At 41.9% G+C, this 20,695-nt stretch overlaps 1 protein-coding gene across 1 annotated transcript in view; it reads left to right on the top strand.

The window, feature by feature from the left end:
* Positions 1–20,695, top strand: part of ulk4 (unc-51 like kinase 4) — a 459,640-nt gene that overhangs the window by 118,720 nt on the left and 320,225 nt on the right. Inside the window, exons 18-19 of the mRNA XM_039736934.1 lie at positions 8,911–9,018; positions 15,900–15,983. Of these exons, the coding sequence (XP_039592868.1) occupies positions 8,911–9,018; positions 15,900–15,983 (192 nt within the window). The remainder of the gene's footprint in view (positions 1–8,910; positions 9,019–15,899; positions 15,984–20,695) is intronic.

Below are 20,695 nucleotides of genomic sequence, written 5' to 3'. Positions count from 1 at the left end.
ACGAGAAATCCTGGGATGAATAAAGGATCGCACCTTTGAAAACACCTTTGCAAAATGGTTAACGAGCCATTCCAAGCATCACCGGGCAGAAGGCAGGAAACGGCTCAGGATGGAGAGCCATCCCATTGCAAGGCCCACTGACAGACATACCAGCACTCACACTCTCACGCATATGGCCACGTAACTCAACCTGCATGTCCCTGGGATGAAGACCTAGGGAGACATGGGTTGAACGTACAAATTTTACACACATATCTCCAGATATAATTCCATGTCAGGATAATGGATCTGTGAAGCAAAAGTGTTAACCGTTTTGCCAAGGAGTTTTCACCATTTTAAAAAGATCTTGAAATATCATTGAAAACCTATGCAGTTATCACTGCAATTCTCCATTACAGTTGCCCAGACCATGGAACATCTGTTACATAGTTGTAGTTACATACCCTGATGTTTTTATTACATTTTGAAAGTACAGATACAATGTAACTATGTAAGTACACTTTTATTTTGGATCAGTGATAAATTGTTACATTGTAATTAAATAAACTGTGGAATAACAATGACAAGTAATGAGTAATTAACTATAGTGTTACTTTGTATTACACAGTGAGTAATAACTCATAGTTACACTGTACTTATACAGGTAATTACATAGTAGTTACAGTGTAATTATGGACACTTAATGTAAAGTGTTACTTTTTTTGTGTATATTTTGAACCTGTGGTTCATTGTTTTTGACTACCCTTTGGATTCTTTTTTTTGGGATTTTGCTCTCATGAATTGCCTTGTGTATTTCTTGCCAAGGAGCTGGTGGTGGATTTTAGGAGGCCCAGGCCCCTCATGGAGCCCGTGATCATCAGAGGTGACTGTGCAGAGGGTACAGACCTATAAATACCTGGGAGTGCAGCTGGACTGCCAATACTGATGCTCTATGTAAGAAAGGTCAGAGACGACTATATTTCATTAGAAGGCTGGCGTCCTTCAACATCTGCAATAAGATGCTGCAGATGTTCTACCAGACGGTTGTGGTGAGCGCCCTCTTCTGCGCAGTGGTGTGCTGGGGAGGCAGCATAAAGATGAAGGACGCCTAATGCCTGGACAAACTGGTGAGGAAGGCAGGCTCTATTGTTGGCACAGAGCTGGACAGTTTGACATCCATGGCAGAGCGACGGGCGCTGAGCAGACTCCTGTCAATCATGGAGAATCCACTGAACAGGATCATCTCCAGACAGAGGAGCAACTTCAGTGACAGACTGCTGTCACCGTCCTGCTCCACTGACAGACTGAGGAGACCCCACACTATGCGACTCTTCAATTCCACCCGGGGGGTTAAACATTAACATTGTACAAAGTTATTGTCTGTTATACCTGCATTGTTATCACTCTTTAATTTAATATTGTTATTATCAGTATGCTGCTGCTGGAGTATGGGAATCTATCTATCTATCTATCTATCTATCTATCTATCTATCTATCTATCTATCTATCTATCTATCTATCTATCTATCTATCTATCTATCTATCTATCTATCTATCTATCTATCTATCTATCTATCTATCTATCTATCTATCTATCTATCTATCTATCTATCTATCTATCTATCTATCTATCTATCTATCTATCTATCTATCGCCATTTGTGCTTCTCAGAGCTTCACAAAGTAACAGGACATTTTGTGGGGAAAAAATGTTTTTTGTATTATAAAGATCTTGCATTTGCGCTGGTTTCTAGCTGGGGTTTGATGGGAAATTCTCCACCTTAATTTCTGAAAGTTGTTTTGGGATTTACATCCTTGGGACTCCAAGTTCATGGAGCTGCCCTCATTTGTCTGACCCAGTGTTGCTTTGAAGGTGTACTGATGAAGAACAAGAAGTACTTCTGGGGTCCACTTTAAGTAAGCTTGTCGTCCTCAGACAAGAAAAAGGCAAGGAGTGGACTTTGGTTTTTAATGTATGTTGATATACGATATTGTAGTAAGGATACCTGTTTAAAGTAAACAGACACTGCATAAATCAGGAGAGTTTTATCTTTAAACTCTTTAATGTGGCCTCATTGGGAGTACCGTGTGCAGTGTGAAAGCCAGCCTCGACCACGAACAGGCACCAAGACAGCAATGTCTAAAAACGCACACGTTTATTGTGCTTTCTCTGTACAACCACACGGCACAATGCACAAGTCACTCACAGTCCTTTTTCTTCTCTTCAAGCCGCCTCCACTCCTCTCTCGTAACGCTTCATCACACTACCTTCCAATTCCGGCTCTCGAAATTTTAATACAGTACCCGAATGTGCTCCAGGTGCTTCCTGACAAACTTTCTGCAGCACTTCCAGGTGTGGTAGAAGTGCTGCATGAACACCCGGAAGCACACCGGGTTCATTTGTCTTCTGGTTTGGCAGCATTTCCTGTTGTCTGCAGTTCATGTTTCCTGGAACGTTCGGGCGCCCCCTGGTGGTGGCCACGTGCCCCAACAGGGTGGAGTATCCCAGCTCCGATCTTGCGGCTCCCCTGCACTCCAGGGCGGCAGGTATTGGCGCACTCCCGGTCCTTCCACGTCCCAGGCATCCTGACTGTGCAGCCGTCTATCACAGCAGGTTTGTTCTACACATTAGACAAAGATTTGCCTGTGTGTGATAAGATGTCTATGGCGTGGCGTGGGTTTTAAATAAATAATCGCATCCTGTGAGCGTGCGGGCTCAACAGGTGTGCACACGCCAGCGCCACTCCAGGGTTGATTGCGGTGCTTGGCTGATCACACACTCACATGCAATTGCGAGCTGATCACTTAGGTGCCTCATTAACACCTTGGAGTGGGCGTAGAGTCACGTCTGCACCCGATCAGTCCATATAAAGAATCTACGTGGCAGAAGGAAAGGGGGGCAACAAACGAGAGAAGAAATAGGGAGGTTTAAAGGAAAGAACAACAGAGTAGGAAAGGGAGGGCGAGAGACAGGATCATGAGAGCCCATGCAGACTGCAATGGAGGCAGATGGTAGGGAGAGGAGCCTGAAGCTGAAGAAGAGGCGCTCCTATTGAACGCGGCTGGGGAATACGAGCGGCCCGTTATGTGATGTCTGCCACAGAAGCCAATGAACTGGCGCTGGGAGACGTGTGTGCGGCTCAGCAAGACGCCCCATGGATGCCGAAGGCCTGGCAATGGGTACCCAGCCAGGAATTTAGGGTTGATTGCACCTATTGATTGGGTGTTGCCTGTGTGGGTTAAGCAGAGGAGACGTCGGTTTTAGAAGGAAGCATTGGGGCTCATTAATATGACAGAACTGTCTCAGGATCTTAACCTCGTTTTACAGGCTTTATTTGTTGAGATTTTGTAACCTTCCCATTCACCTTGCTTGTACTGGATTATTTATGTATTGACTGTTTATGGAAGGTCATCTGTTGCGCTGCACTTTTACGGAACACCGCTTGTTCTTCTGGTTTTAATAAACGCACTGAGCACTTTTTGCACTGACCCCCTGCTAGATCTGTGCGTGTATGTCCTCATTTGCCCGACTCATCTCGGTCTATGACTGTCAACGATTTTCGGTTCAAGAGACAAAGGAGCGTGGAGCTAACCCGGACCGTCGCACTGCGCTAGCGAAACCCCCAGAGATAAGTGAACCCCTCATGCGTAAATGATTTTTTCCTTCCATGTACTCCAGATTTCCTCTCTTATCCCCAAAGGAAGTGTGCGTTAGGTGAAATCGCCAATTCTGCAAGAACTTCCATCCTTTTCCTGTTTTTGTGCGATTATTGATTTTCATAAATAATAGAATGCATTACTGTACGAAAATACAGGAAGAAAAAAAAAAAAAAGAGGCATGCTTGACATGCACGGTGACTGGACTGGAAATTAAACCCAGTCTTGATGAGGCAGCGATACTTTATTCCCATTATCCGTATTTGGCATGTTTTTTTATTTATTGAGACATTTGTAATTCATCCTTAGTTCTTATCCTGTGCCCGGATGCTGTCTGAGTTTTAGGGATGCTAGTTAGGTTAATTGGCGATTCTAAATTCACCCCAGTGGGACAGTTTGGATTAAACAACTGTAAGAAAGTTAAATTATGCTAATTTCTGATTCAATCTTGGTACACATTTTCATTCTTTTATATGCTGATGGCACTACAGTATTGTTTGTTTCATAATTAAATAAGCTATTCAAACTAAACCTTGAATTTATCCCAAGGGGGAAAATTTAGCATTCATTAATTAATTTAAAACGGTAACTGAATAAAAATGTTTTTTTTTTTTTTGTTTTTTTTTTATAAACCTAATATCATTCTCATGCTTACTCCATTCCTGACATCTCTGCATGTAAGCTAGAAGTTCTCTGCTCCGGAGGCCGTTTCCAAGCATCTCCAGGATATTGTGGATGAAAGGCAGCAACTGAGACTAATGTCTGTGTCTTCAGGTCTTCAGAAAAAGCTCAACATGCGTCCTCCATGATGACTTTAGGGATAGTGCACTAACACTCAAAATAACATTTCTGTGTCACTTTAGGTGCCATTTTTCTAGCCCTGTCATAAAGACATGGAGGTTAGATTAATTGGCAACTCTAAATATGCCTGGTAGGAGTGAATGTTGCCATGCGGGCAGTGACTGGATGGAGTTCATTCATGGAATATGTTTGACATCCCTGGATTAATTAAGCAGGTTTGAAAGTGAATGAATGAATGAGTCGTCTTTCGATGACATATTCTGCGGTTAAACTTTGTGTTTTACTCCTATTTTCATTTTCAATACTACTGATAAAGATTTCTCTCTTTTACATTAAAGTTTTCCATTGTGTCCATGTTATTAAACCTTGACCACGCCCCTCCACACCGCTCGCCCAATCATTACTGCTGCTGCGCACATCCTCTCTCCGTCCCACCCTGTGACATTCCATCCATCCATCATCCAGCCTGCTATATCCTAACCACAGGGTCACGGGGGTCTGCTGGAGCCAATCCCAGCCAACACAGGGCGCAAGGCAGGAAACAAACCCTGGGCAGGACACACACATACACCAAGCACACACTAGAGATAATTTAGGATCGTCAATACAGCTAACCTGCATGTCATTGGACTGTGGGAGGAAACCGGAGCAGACACTCGGAGAACATGCAAACTCCATGCGAACCCGGGTCTCCTAACTGCGAGGCAGCAGCGCTACCCACTGCGCCACCGTTACGCCCCCGTGACACTCGAAGTGCTAAATTCACTCTTCTAAGCAGTCATTTATAATGGCAAGGCAGAAAAGCAAATTATTTATTCATGAACGTCGAATTTTAGTTCATGATAGAAAAAAGCAACAAGAGTTGATAATAAACATCGACATAAAAGAAAATGAGCAAGAAGGAGCTGCATATAAAAAAATCAAGAACAAAGAGAATCGTCCATTAAATCAAAAAGAAAAAAAATCTCCCAAACAGAAGTGCAAAAAAGCAACATTTATAGAGTGCAAGTTACCGTATTTACTCGTGTTTAAGTTCTGCCATTGATAAGTTGGGGCTTGATTTTTATCGTGTAATTTCCGTTATTTTATAATATCGGACGTATAAGTCGAATGCGGAAAACTCCCGCCATTGGTCCAAGAGATTACGATATGCTAACGCCTGCCTGAGAGAGTAACCACAGAGCACACAGCCTTTTTATTCTATGTCTCTGTCTCTCTCTATTGTGCCTACGTGACCACAGGGTAATACCCAAACTATTTCGAAGCGACATTTGGACTGTTCAGTGTTTTTTGTATCTTGCACCCTCATACACCTTTATCGAAAGAGTATCCTTTATCTACGATGGAACATTATATCAGAAAAAAAATATGAAGCTGGTTTTAAATTAAAAGTCATTGAAGTGGCAAAAGACATTGGTAACTACATTGCGGCAACAAAATCTGATGCGTCTGAGAAACTGGTGCGAGATTGGAGGAGGCAAGAAGGTCTAGACAAAAAAATGTAGGTGTCGCATTTTTGAGCGGGCGTACAAGTCGGGGTGTGATTTTTATGATTGATTTTCTTCGGGTTTCAAGACCCGACTTATACGCGAGTATATACGGTAATTCATAATATTGTTTTTGACGAGGCGTTAATGTCATTTTCATTTTTTATTTACATTTTATTACTTTTTCCATTTTACTGCGTTATATTATTCATTGGTATTTAAAACAGACAGTTGTAATGAAATACCTAAGTAACGGATTTTCTGTCTATAATATCTAAGGACCAAACAGTCTTTCTCCTGCGCCCCACATTCTCTTCTATATGCCATATCTTTAAATCGCTTTCTCTAATAGAGGGGCGACTTTATGCCCTTCGAGCGGCTCAGCCTCGAGATAACAGGTGCCCAGCGGCTGCCCCTCGGGGTTGGCAAGCAAGGCAAGCAGGGGGCAGAGTCCCCTTGTAAATATATAAATATATCAAAGGATAGGTTTGGTATTTTACAAGTCTAAATTATTTCTTCACAAACATGGTTGTGTTCTTAAGCATTTTCTATAAATTACATTACATCTCACCTGAAAAAGGGGCCGGAGTTGCCTCGAAAGCTTGCATATTGTAATCTTTTTAGTTAGCCAATAAAAGGGGTCATTTTCCCTATAAATTAAAAAAAAAAAAAGATATACAAGGGGGGGACCCAAAAATAACCGGAATTTTGTTGTTGTTAGGTTGGTACTTGTAGTACGTGGTTGGGCCACTAGGGTGATGTAGTTACACTCCTCACAAGTCAGTCTGCCAAGTGCCATCAGTCTGGAAGGTTCTGCTTGTGTTCAGTGGATTTTGTAAAAGTAGTTTTGTGCAAGCGTCGTTTTTTTACGATGGCTGATTATCTTGAGCAACGCGCGGCAGTGAAATTTTGTTTTCTTCTTGGAAAAAAGTGTTGCAGAAACTGTTGTTATTGAAACAGTATGGCAACCCTGAACCCTCCACCCTGCTCACCGGATTTAGCTCCGTGTGATTTTCTTTTTGTTCCCTCGGATGAAAAAAGACTTGAAAGGAAGGCGTTTTGCTGACGTCGAAGAGGTAAAACAAGAAACGACCAGAGCTTTAATGGGCATTACTTCAGACGAATTTCAAAAATGTTTCGAACAATGGAACAAACGGTCAGATAAGTGTATTTCCGCCAATGGAGAGTACTTTGAAGGAGACTAATTGTAGTCTGTACAGAAAATTAAATTAAACACGTTTTAAAAATATTTCCGGTTATTTTTGGGTCCCCCCCTCGTATATATCTTGCCCTCACTAGTGCTTTACAGTGGAGGCTAATGGGGCACGGGGACAGCACCAGAAAATAAAAGCCTAAAAATTTCACTACTGAAGCTGGAAGCCACGCCCACAGTGGGGTGAAAGGTTATGGCCGAAGAAGACAAATGTTGAGGTGGCGTGCACGGCTGGTCTTCTTTTAAAAATGCCTGAGTCTCATAATGGTGGTGTTTTTTTGCTTTGCGCCCTCTCGTACTTTAACCTGTCGTCTATATTGGGCGAAAGCTTCAGATTTGTCAAAAACTTCAATCTCTAGTTTTCGATGGATCTCGACGTTTTAGGGTCCCCGATACCGAAAACATCGATATCTCAATGATGGGGCTGTGTGTGTGTCACAGATTCTTGGGGACGGTCTAAAGCTCAAACGGCTGGACAGAAAAATACCAAACTCGAAACTTAAGCCTGTTATGAGATGACGATGTGCTGATTGGCTTTTGAGAGAAATTGTGCAAGAGAAAGAGGCCCTCGAGAGAAACCCTCAAATACCGTCAGTCAGTCAGTTCCCTACCCGCTACATCCTAACACAGGGTCATTTGGGACTGCTGGAGCCAATCCCAGCCAACACAGGGCGCAAGACAGGAACAAATCCCGGACACCCACACACCAAGCACACACTTGGGCCAATTTACGATCGCCAATGCACCTAACCTGCATGTCTTTGGACTGTGGGAGGAAACCCATGCAGACACGGGGAGAACATGCAGACTCCACGCAGGGAGGACCCGGGAAGCAAACACGGGTCTCCTAACTGCCAGACAGCAGCGCTACCCACTGCGCCACCATGCCACCCCTCAAATACCGTAATTCTGCAATTCATTATGAATTCTTCTCATCAATTGCTATTGTAATGGCCTGTTTTATGGTCAGAAAGATCAGCATCAGAGCGGTATATAATTACCGAAATGTTATAGAATAGTTTGGGTAACTTGGTTAGGGCGCAAAGCCTACTGATGCTCACGTCCAAATTTTTTTTGCTCTAAAATGACATTGTAAAAGAGGACACAAACAAAGATAAAGAGTTGGGGCATCAGCTTGATGACCCCCCATATAATTAAATGAGAAATGAGCAAAGGTAACAAGCAGTAAATGTGGACGTAGTCCTTTCAGAGTGGAGTTCTCAATTGAAATGAAACAAAATGGCCGATTTCTGGGTTATGAGTTCAAGTGGCATAAAGGGGAGGGTCCAGGCGGCCAGGCATGGAAGTAATGCCAGTAATGGAGTGGCTGCCAATCTTGTGTTCTGCAGAGAAGGAGTTAGTACACAGTGCCAACCCCTGGGTCCGGCGGGTAATTACCATCACCAAAGCTCTTAAGTCGTCTCCCATGTGCACGCATGACACTTATTTTAACAAGTTAACAAAGTTTATTTAATAGCAAGATGCAAATCAATACTCCACACCTCTTCTTGGATGTATTCGGGAAATTTTTAAGCTTTTATATTCCGATGCCCCAGTCTCCGGCATTGTAAAGCGCAAGATATTTTTTTCCCATTTATAGAAAAGGTCTTTTGGAACACAATGTTCACGTGGCAAGTGACTACATACCATGTTTATGAAGAAGTAACATCGTCTTTGAGTTTTTTTGTCTCCTTTATAAATTTTGCTTCCATTTTGAACTGTTAATGCTGATAATTTTACAATTGCTTTTTTATTTTCATGTTTTTTTTTTTAGGCCATCTCTGTTCTTACGGAACTGATCCGGGAAAATTTTAGAAACAGCAAGCTGAAGCAGTGCCTGCTGCCCTCCCTGGGGGAGCTTCTGTACCTTGTTGCCACTCAGGTAGGAAAGCTGCAAGTTTGTGTTTACGAGGCTGAAGCTTATATACACTGGTGGGCTCTGGTCATCCAGTTGTGATTGTCTGGATAATTCACAGTAGCAGTAGTAAATAAAAATGTAAGTTACTCACTGTACAGGAACGTCTTAGGTACCCTACGTTTTGACAATGTGTGTGCATCTTGTGCTTTTTATTTCACAAGGACAAACTTTATATACGACTGAGACGCAGCTACGCAGCCTTATCTGTAAGGGTGGAGAACATTCCAGATGTGGGAGGACAATCCATACAATCACACGTCTGTTTAGTTTAAAACTTAGTAACTAATGAAAGGGTCCCGTGGGTAAAGTTTCACAGGAGATCTCTCCAGGATCAACATCTTTGAGAGGTTTAATTCAGCGTCACATTAAATGACTTTCAGTCATCTGTCAAACTTAATGACTGCAGTTGCTAATTTCATCACCTGAGGATGTCCGATTACATGGCTAGAAATCACAGGGGATGTCAAATTCGGACTCTCTGGTCACGTTTCAGCACAGTTTCAGATTTCCAAAGCTTCATAGAGTGCACCTCTTTTTCTTACAGACAATACTATCCATCCTGACAGAGCCGGTGCTATACAAATGCATTCCAGGTATGGCGAGTTCAGCCACATTCTCTGCCCTGTTTTGTATTCTGTTGTGGTATGTAAAATACGAGACATCAGACAGACATGAAAACATTAGAACACTCGAGACGGGAACGGGCCATTCAGCAAACCAAACCTCGCCAGTCCTATCCACTTCACTCCTACAAAATGACATCAAGTTGAGCTCTGAAGGTCCCTCAAGCTCCAAAGGGCAAGTGTGACATGCAGAGTTGAACAAGGTGCCGTGCAGAATTAAATGTGGTGCGCACAAATAAACACCATACCGAAGGGCAAATGACAAAAGATGTAATGGTGTGACGTGCACAATTAAACACGGTGACGCGCACATTCAACAGAGGTGACATGCAGAATTAAATGTGGTGCACATGATTAAACACCATACCAAATGGCAATTTTTTTTTTAATCAATAACATTGTATTTACTCTAATTTGAAAGAAATAATTTACAAAACATTCAGTGACAGGAATGAAAGCAACAATTGCAAAAAGAATTGTAAAGATAAATGTGCCTCATAAACATTATATCATTAGATTTCTTTTTTTTTTTTTTTACTAATTAGGACTTAATTTTAAACATTGTATTTTCATTATAAGAGAAGAAAGATGCTGATTAGATGAAAGGCACTATATAATAGATAGATGTGGAAGACACAATGTAATAATAATCTAAGTGAAAGGTGCTATATGACAGTTTGATAGTGGCGTACCACGGGGACAACAGGCTTTCATTTCAACCCATGTCATAAATCAGTGGGTCACTCTTATGTCCCCTTAGTCTGATTGTTTAGCTGGCCTTTTTTTAAATTCTGCATTTTGAAAATTTAGAAGAAATTCAGAAATGTGTTTTCTTTTACCATTTTGTGTCAATTCATCTTATTTCTGTGGAGTTTACTCCTTAAGTTGTTTCCAAATACTGGCGATTGGTGATAAGCAGTGCAGACACGGGTGCAAATGACTCTGATTATTAAAGCGGAGCCGTTACTTCAATGTTACCTTCATTTGTGTGCTAATTAGTAATGAAAAGGAATGACTATGTGGTCCTTATGTTCAGTCCTGTGGACCACCTTAACTGCAGCCACCTTCTGCTTTTAACCAGACCCTTGTCTTTATTAAACAAGCTCTATATTTCCCAGTTTTTACCTTTATTGTGTCAATCCAGAAATTACAAAATGGGTTTGCTAAATTTTGAGGGGAATCTAGCAAGTGTGTGTGTGCTGTGAATTTTTGCTCTTTTTCCTGCTTTTTAAGATGTTGCACTTTTTTATGTTCTGGTAATTTTAGTCTTCTCTTAATCATCAGCTCACAAGTGAATTTTGCACTGAAATAGCAGCTCTGCTTTAACAACTCCTGTGTCTGCACTGCTTATCAATAATTATAAGGATTTGGATACAATTAAAGGAGTAAACACCTCAGGAAAAGATGAATTAAAAAGAATACAGCACAAGGAAGTTAACATTTAAGGATATGGGCAAAAATGCAAATTTCTGATTTTTATTTTTGCATCTAAAAATCAAAACACATTAATGAATGTTAAATTAGAGAAGAAAAAGACTAAACAATAAGAACATTTAGAAGTGAAACTGAACCATTTGTGAAGCTTGTTGGAATAAAAAACCCCACAGCTCAATGAAACCCCAGGACTGAACTTGGGCTACATAAGATGTGAAGAGACACTCTGAAAAGGGTCGATATAGATATGACTGAAAGGTGCTATACAAGATGGACAGGTAGATAGGTAGATAGATATCAAAGGCAGTATATGACAGAGAGACAGATATAGATATAACTAAAAGGAGCAATATAGGGTGGACAGTTAGATAGTTAGGAAAGGCATTAGCTAAATCTGAAAGGTACTATATTATAAATAGATTGGAAAGGCAATATATGACAGGGAGACTCCTGTAGCTGAAAGGCGCTATATACGATGGACATATAGATAGATAGGTAGGTAGATAAATCTGAAAGGCACTATACGATAGATAGAAGAGGCAGTATATGAGAGAAAGACAGATAAAGATGTGACTGAAAGGTTCTATATAACATAAATAGATAGGATAGTTTTGAAAGGCACTATATTTTAGATAGATTGAAAAGGCAATATATGACAGGGAGACTCACATAGCACTTTCAGCAATATCTATAAAAGATGGACAGACAGTTAGGAAGAGAAATGAAACATTCTATGATGGATAGATATGAATGGTGGTATGTTATATGAAAATAACAGATAGGAAAGGCAATCTGTAATAGATGTGAAAAATACTATAATATAGATAGATAGGAAAGGCAATATATGACATATAGATATAGGTAGACTAGGGGGTCCCCCCATACTCGCTTCCCCCACACTCGCTTCACTCGCCAACCCCACCTGAGGCCTGCGCTATGCGCCAGCAACTTCACATCTCTACTACTTGTATTGTGAACAGGGGGGCTGAATGCACCCCAAGGAGATGCGTTCGCTCCTCCCAAACCCCCTCTTAAATGCTGATACAATAGGAAACATAGTTTTATTTATTTTTTTTTTTTACCTCGTCTTTGCTCGATCAGCTGCTGCCATGCTGTGTGATCTGCATCTTGTGCGGCGCTTTGAACGTTTAAAAGTCTGTACAGCAGCTGTTCTACTCTTTGTCTTTTATTTCCGGCCCCCGGCGTGGTTAAATCTCGTCTCGTGGGACGTGAGTTCTTCATATTGTTTAGTTTATAATTTAAAAATGGAATAAGAATCTGAAAATCTAAATATCACATTAAATTTTGATAAATTCTGAAAAGAATGATACCAAGCATATATATGTTGGCTTTAAAATAATCCCAGTTTAAAGCGTGACAAAAAGTGACATAAAATCGTTGCACTTTTAGGCTTAGGATTTTATATATATATATATATATATATATATATATATATATATATATATATCTATGTATATATATATCTATGTATGTATGTATGTATGTATGTATGTATGTATGTATGTATGTATGTATGTATGTATGTGTATATATATATATATATGTGTATATATATATTGTGAACGCTGGCCCGGACACAGACAGACGGACATCGTAAGTTCACCCAACACACTTTTATTTACAATATTTACAATTATATTTTCAGTGCACTACCCAGTACCTTCTGCACCGTTCCCCCAAAAGTCCAGGCCTCACAGTCCTTGTGCCGTTCTCCTGGCCGCCTCCAGTCCTCTCTCCAGCTCTGTCTACTACCGCCCGTCATCCATCAATGACTGGAGGGAGGCGGCCCCTCTTATAGGAACCCGGATGGGCTCCAGCTGCTTCCCGGCAATCAGTCTTAGCCCCACCCCAGTGTGGCAGAAGTGTCGGCTTCACACCCGGAAGCTGTCCGGGTGTCCCCTGTCGTCTTCCCCCCACGGGCCCCTACAGGGTTGGGCTTTCAAGCCCTCTACCCGTGGCCTCCAACATAACCAGGATGGAAGCCCCCTCGTGGTCTGGAGGAAGCACAAGCCCTCCTCTGGTCCTCCTGGGCGTCCCGGCCGGATACCACACGGGATATTCCGGCATCGGGGCGTGGCCTGGCGGTGGCCACGGGTCAATACAGGGCTGGGCTTCCAAGCCCTGTACCCGAGGCCCCCAACATAACCAGGATGGACGCCCCCTCGCGTATATATATATATATGTATGTATGTATGTGTATATATATATATATATATATATATATATGTGTATATATATATATATATATATATATATATGTATGTATATATATATATATATATATATATATATGTATGTATATGTATGGAGAGAGAGAGAGGAGGTACAGGGAGATGGAGATAGAGATAGATACAGTATCTATCTATATATCTTATCTCTATATAGCACCTTTCAGTTATCCATAGTAGATGTAAGGCGCAATGTGATCGATAGATAGGAAAGGCAATATGTGGCAGAGAGACCGCTGTAGCTTTAACTTGCTATACAAGATGGAGAGATATATTGATATGAAAGGCAGTTTATGCATGTGAACAGCTGCATGTAACATACATAGAGAGATAGATAAGGCACTATATAATAGATAGATAGAGTAGGATGCTATGTAACAGATTGATAGGAAAAGCAGTATATGATAGACAGATATGGATATAACTGAAAGGTATTTCATAAGGTGGACAGACAGATGACAGGCAGTATGTAACAATGATAGATAATGTGAAAGTCACTATATAATACGATGGCTCTGTATTAAAGATGGGCAAATGTTAAAGGTAGATGTGATAGGCACTATATACTTTTAAAGACAGATTTATGGAATGTGAGAGGCAGTGTATGAAACAGACAGACAGGAAAGGCACTATATAAAAGTCAGACAGACCGATGTGAAGGTGCCACATAGTAGATAGATAAGAAAGGCTACCGTTTTCACAGATCATTTTTCATAGAATGATTTCTTAATTTCTTAATATTTCTTATAAATATACCTGTATATACTGTGTGTGTATATATCGCCATATAATGTGTGAAGGCTATGGGGCACCAGTGAGCCCCAAACACGAACACATAAGACAGTCCCAGGTTCAAATAAAGGCTCTTTTATTACAGACCTTGTGCACACAACCACAAAACTATTTCTCTTTTGTCTCCTCTCCCCTCTCTACCACACTGCTCTCCTCCAGTCGAGTGTTGCCTTCCTTCCTCCCAGCTCCGACTTGCCTGGACAAGGCAGTGCAGTCCCTTTTATTAAGGACCGGGAGTACTTCTGATGCCAAGTCTTTTGCCCGTTTGAAGTACTATTAGGTCATATGGAAGTTCCCAACAACAAGGAGTGTAACTCCCCTCAGTTTCCTCTTGCGGCACCCACAGACCCCAGCAGGGCTGCATTGCCAGATTACGTTTACCAACTGTGGTACCTGGATGGAGGTGGTACCCAACCGGGACGCCCGAGAAGACTGGTGGAGGGCTTGTGCCTCCTCCAGACCTCGAGGAGGCGACCGTCCTGGGGGCCGCGGGTAAAGAGCTGGGAAGCTCGACCCTGTAGAGACCCGTGATTACCGCCAGGGGTACCCCAATACCTGGAAAACCCTGGACCTCAGCACTTCCGCCACACCCGGAAGTGCTCAGGGGAAGAGAAACAGGGACATCCGGAGTGCTTCCGGGGAGACAGCTGGCACTTCCGCCACACTGGGGCGTGTCGGTGGGAGATTGCCGGGAACACACCTGGAGCACATCCAGGTACTTATTTAAAGGGGCCGCCTCCCTTCAGAGGGGGACAAGAGTAGGGTGGAAGAAGGACGAGGTCTCTGGAGGAGGCAGGAGGCGGCCTGAAAAAGAGAAGAGAGAGAGAGAGAAGGCATTGAATTGGCCTGGACTGAGGGGTATTGGGAGGCTTGTGAGTACTGAACTGTGACAAATAATGAAGAATAAATGTGTGCTGGGTGACATGAGTGTGTCTGCCTGTCTGTGTCCGGGGCAATGTTCACACAGCATACCTTACTGGTTTCCGACTGGGCACAGATATCCAGGGCCACTGTCATTTAACGTCCTGGGAGAATGAACAGCCCTCGGCGACATCGCTTCCCTGACGTTTCCTTTTAATCCAGTCAGGGTAGGTATCTGGTGGGGACACTTGTCCATCTGCCTGAGGCTTCCCCTTTGAGTAAGGATTCTTCCCCTCCTTCAGCTGGGGTGTCTTGGGGAGTCTTGTTCGGGTACGGCGCCTTTCTGTCTCTCGGCCGGGATGCCAGTCCATCCTCTTGAGGCCTCACGTCTGGGTAAGGAACCTTCCCCTCTTCCAGTTGGAATGCCCGTCCATCCCGTGTGGCACTTGCGCTTATTATGCATTTTATTTGAAACAATGAATCAATAGAGGTTAATAAATGGATGTGTTTATTTTTTTATCCATACATAGTGTCTGTATAAAATAAACAGAGAATAATGTAGATGTCTATTTATTCCACCTTGTTCATGTATATTATACTCAAGCGAGCACACAGGCACACACACACACTTTATGTCTAAGCACTTACTGCATACCTGTGGCATAATGAAGGTGTCACGCGCAGGCTGGAGTCTACTGGGGGAAATTGTCAGCTTAGCCCAGTGTAAGCGTTATACAGTAACCGCCGGCGTTGCCATTAATTTATTTTATTTATTTTTTTTCTTCCCAGTAATAAGCTCTTCCAAATGAGGCTTTTGGTTATTGAACAGAGTTACAATGATTGAAACTGTGATACGCTTACAGCTATTCCTTCTGCTTCCCAACAGGAAGAGAAAAAAGAGCCCCCTGGAGAACGCTGGGCTGTTCCTTCAGCCGCCTACACTGTGCTAATGAGGTGCCTTCGGGAAGGGGTAAGGCTTCTTTACTTTTTGTTCTTTTGGGAATCTCCTCTATAATGATGTTGTTGGAAGCCCTGCAGGCATTGTATAAGAAAAGTACCTGAGGGCAGACTAGTGACTTGTCAACCGCACAGTGAACTGTCATTTAAATAATTACAACGGTTCCGCGACCTTCCCTTACAGTGGTACTGTTAAAAAGAAAGCTCCCATTCGCAGCGTTAATTAATGATCTGTACGCTTTGGAAATCTTTTTACTTTTGGAATGTGAGAGATGTTTATATATTTAATCATTCGGTTTAACAAGATTTGTTCTTAGTTTATGATGAGAGCTCTTTTCATCTAATGGAAATTACCAATTCCATCTGATCGTTTCGAATTATAAAACTAATGGTAAGTATAGTCTTGACCTTATTTGCAATTTCCAGTTTTTCTCTGTTATAAAAAGAAATCCTGGGAGAGAGAGATGGGAGACGAGACGGGACGTTCACGTGAAGATCATGGAAGACACTTAAAAGACCTGCTTAAGAGACTGGCCAAGGAGCGTTTCGCGGGGACCTTAAACATGAGACTTTGTGCCAGGAGATCGACCCAGGACCGTCTCACGATGAACAGTAGATTCTTGCAAGACACGCCCTACTTACAAACCAAATATGACTTCGGGCAGGAACACACTCAGTCGTGTAAACTAAGGCTTTGTGCACACACCGATCCAGGGCTCTCAGCTTATATAAATTGTATAAGGACAATACGTTATAAATGAAACGTCGACGACTAAGAGAAGAAGAAAGAGCAGTGCAAAGAAAAGAGACTCAAAAGCGTTGGAGAGAAAAAGTAGCAAAAAAGAAAAATCTAGGTGCAAATTCATAAAATAAGGAAAGTAACAATCAGCCCGGAACAAGTGGAATTGAAACAAAGCACGTCCAATCGGGCTCAGAATTAAAAGACGAAGAGTAAAAGACAAAGCAGAACTTCATAAAGACGTTCACAAACGTTGGCGCTATTGTTTCCTTTAGAAGCAAAAGCTCCCTAATTGTAATACATTCTTTTAAATTGCAGCATTTTAAGTAACCGAAAATCTAGAGATATGATATTAAAAGGCGATATCCCTCCCATAGTAATTATGGCGGTTACAAATCACATCAGAGATGTCTACTTCGCTTTCTTTAATGACGATTTACGCGGTATAACAGACGAAAGGAAGCCATAGCAGACAACACCAAGGTCGGATCTTGATCTATAGAGTCTGCCATTTTCGTCACTGTGCTGAAAGGATTTTTGGGACGAATGAAGATAACATCATCCGGCCGTCAGCTTCAAAGGGTTTGGCCTTTTTTATACAGTACAGGCCAAAAGGTTGGATACACCTTCTCATTCAATGTGTTTTCTTTATTTTCATGACCATTTACATTGGTAGATTCTCACTGAAGGCATCATAACTATGAATGAACACATGTGGAGTTGTGTACTTAACAAAAAAAGGTGAACTAACTAAAAACATGTTTTATATTCTAGTTTCTTCAAAATAGCCACCCTTTGCTCCGATTTACTGCTTTGCACACTCTTGGCATTCTCTCGATGAGCTTCAACAGGTAGTCACCTGAAATGGTTTTCACTTCACAGGTGTGCCTTATCAGGTTATTTAGTGGAATTTCTTGCTTTATCAATAGGGTTGGGACCAGCAGTTGTGTTGTGCAGAAGTCGGGTTAGTTGGACGATCATTTATTTTTCAACAGGACAATGACCCCAAACACACCTCCAGGCTATGTAAGGGCTATTTGACCAAGAAGGAGAGTGATGGAGTGCTGTAAATGGTCATGAAAATAAAGAAACCACATTGAATGAGGAGGTGTGTCCAAACTTTTGGCCTGTACTGTACATGGGTCACTGCTCCATGTGCAGGTCCTCTCTGGTCTCCAAACAAGGACAGTGAAGACTCAACCAGACCTCCAAAAATACAAGAATAGCACAATGCCTACACTGCAGTTGTTACCTTCTTTCTTCAAACTGCTAAAGTAATGGTTTTCTAAATGCAGGTAGACTAGCCCCTGTGTGCCAGACTTAGCCTGCACATGTGAATGAATCCTTTAAAAGTGTTTTACAGAGACAGTGACATTCACCTTAATATTATAGCAAATGCATTATAAGAGCTATACACATGCAGAGCAGGTTGGAGATTATGAAAGCAGTGGAATTCGAAAGGCTCAAAAAAAAAATAAAAAGTCGCGATACACATGTGGAGAAAGTTAAAGAATATAAAAGTAGGAAAATTAGAAAGTGTAAAAAAAAAAAGAAAGTAAAGATCTCTCTCCTCTCTACCGCACTGCTCTCCTCCAGTCGAGTGTTGCCTTCCTGCCTCCCAGCTCTGACTTGCCTGGACAAGGCAGTGCAGTCCCTTTTATTAAGGACCGGGAGTACTCCTGATGCCAGGTCTTTTTCTCCATTTCAACTACTTCTGGGTCATACGGATGTTTGCAACAAGAAGGAGTATAACTCCCCGCAGCTTCCTCTTGTGGCTCCCACAGACCCCAGCAGGGCTCCATTGCCAGACTACATTTACCAGCATACCTTACTGGTTTCCGACTGGGCACAGATATCCAGGGTCACTACCATCTAGCGTCCTGGGAGAATAAACAGCCCTCAGCGACATCTATTCCCTGCCGTTCCCCTTTTAATCTGATAAATGATAATTGTATTCAGAAAATAAACAGAACACCTATTCTAATGGATGGGATCTTCAAAGCGGATATTGTAATGCATTTGAGTAAAATATTATGGGGTGAGACTTAACAGCAAATGATTAATGACAACAACAACAACATTTATTTCTAGAGCACATTTTCGTACAAATGATAGCTGAAAGTGCTTTACATGATGAAGAATGAGAAAAAAGACAAAGTAAGAATTAAAATCAGAGAACACTAATTAACATAGAATAAGAGTAATGTCCAATGGCCAGGGAGGACAGAAAAAACAAAAAAAAAACTCCAGACGGCTGGAGAAAAAATAAAATCTGCAGGGGTTCAGAGACCAGGAGACCACCTGACCAGCCCCCTCTGGGCATTCTACCTAACATAAATGATCAGTCCTCTTTGTATTTAGGGTTCTCTTGGAAGAACTTGATGATGATGGTCATGTGGACTTCTGGCCTTTAATCCATTAATGTAGGGACATCACGGTGCTTTGATTAGGTGGTGGTGGTGACGTGGTGGTGGCGCAGGTCACCACCACAGAAAACTGGAAAAAGAACAGAAGAGAGAGTAGGGGTTAGTATGGATTTTGGAGCAAACACCATGAATAATAATGATAATTAATTATATATGCAGAGCATCAGGATTAAATTAAAATGAAGTTATGAGAAGGCCATGTTACAGTGATGTGTTTTCAGCAGTTTTTTTAAAGTGCTCCACCATATCAGCCTGGTGAATTCCTATTGGCAGGCTATTCCAGATTTGAGGTGCATAACAGCAGAAGGCCGCCCGCCCGCCTCACCACTTCTTTTAAGTTTAGCTCTTGTAATTCTAAGCAGACACTCATTTGAAGATCTAAGGTGACGATTTGGAATATAAGATGTCAGACACTCCGATATATAAGATGGAGCAGATTATTTAAGGCTTTGTAAACCATCAGCAGTATTTTAAAGTCAATTCTGAATGACACAGGTAACCAGTGTAGTGACATCAATACTGGAGAAATGCGCTCGGATTTTCTTTTCCTAGTTAGGATTCTAGCAGCTCCATTCTGCACTCGTTGCTGTCGATTGATGTCTTTTTTGGGTGGTGCTGAGAGGAGTGCATTACAGTAATCTAGTTGACTGAAAACAAACGCGTGAACTAATTTCTCAGCATCTTTCAATGGTACAAGAGGTCTAACTTTTGCTATGTTTCTTAAGTGAAAAAATGCTGTCCTAGTGTTCTGATTAATATGCGATTTAAAATTCAGGTCACAGTCAATAGTTACCTCCATGTTGACTTTTAATCCTAATGCATCAAGTTTATTTCTAATAACCTCATTATATCCATTATTGGCAATCACTAAATTTCAGTTTTTACTTTATTTAGCTTGAGAAAATGACTACTCATCCACTCAGAAACACAAGTAAGACATTGTGTTAGTGAAACAACAGAGTTGGGGTCATCAGGCGCTATTGATAAATACAGTTGTGTGTCATCAGCATAGCTGTGGTAGCTCACGAGATAATCTGACCTAACAGAAGCATGTAAATCGAAAAGAGCAGCAGACAAAATGCTTAATGGCTGTTAGTGGATGTCTGACTTGGCTGCCATCTATAGAGTGTTGATGTGCTCCGTCTGTGTTCATGCCAGCTTCCTGGTTTCCTTTTCAGGGTCCAAGGACAGGGGCTTCATTTCTTTAAAAACTCAAGGTGCTCGACTGTGGCTTCACGGGTGCCTCCTGCCTTGTGTGTATTGTTTTCAACTTCGTCTGGAGAAGTTTGATTCTTGAATTAGCAGGTTGGATGTGTGCTAAAATGTCAGTCAGTCGGTCATTTTCTAGCCTGCTAACCTGGGTCGTAACGGTGTGCTGGAGCCTATCCCAGCTAGCATAGGGCACAAGGCAGAAACAAATCCTGGATAATGTCGTTAGGCCATTGCAGGACAAACAGACATACTGCGGACAATTTAGGATTACCAGTTCACCTAACCTGCATGTCTTTGGACTGTAAGGAGGAAACCTAAGCAGACATGGGGAGAACCCGGGTGTCGTGA

This window comes from Polypterus senegalus, chromosome 15 (assembly GCF_016835505.1).
Source record: "Polypterus senegalus isolate Bchr_013 chromosome 15, ASM1683550v1, whole genome shotgun sequence".
Classification (NCBI taxonomy): domain Eukaryota; kingdom Metazoa; phylum Chordata; class Cladistia; order Polypteriformes; family Polypteridae; genus Polypterus; species Polypterus senegalus.
Note: the sequence above shows the minus strand (reverse complement) of the source record. Positions and strands in the feature narration are given on the sequence as shown.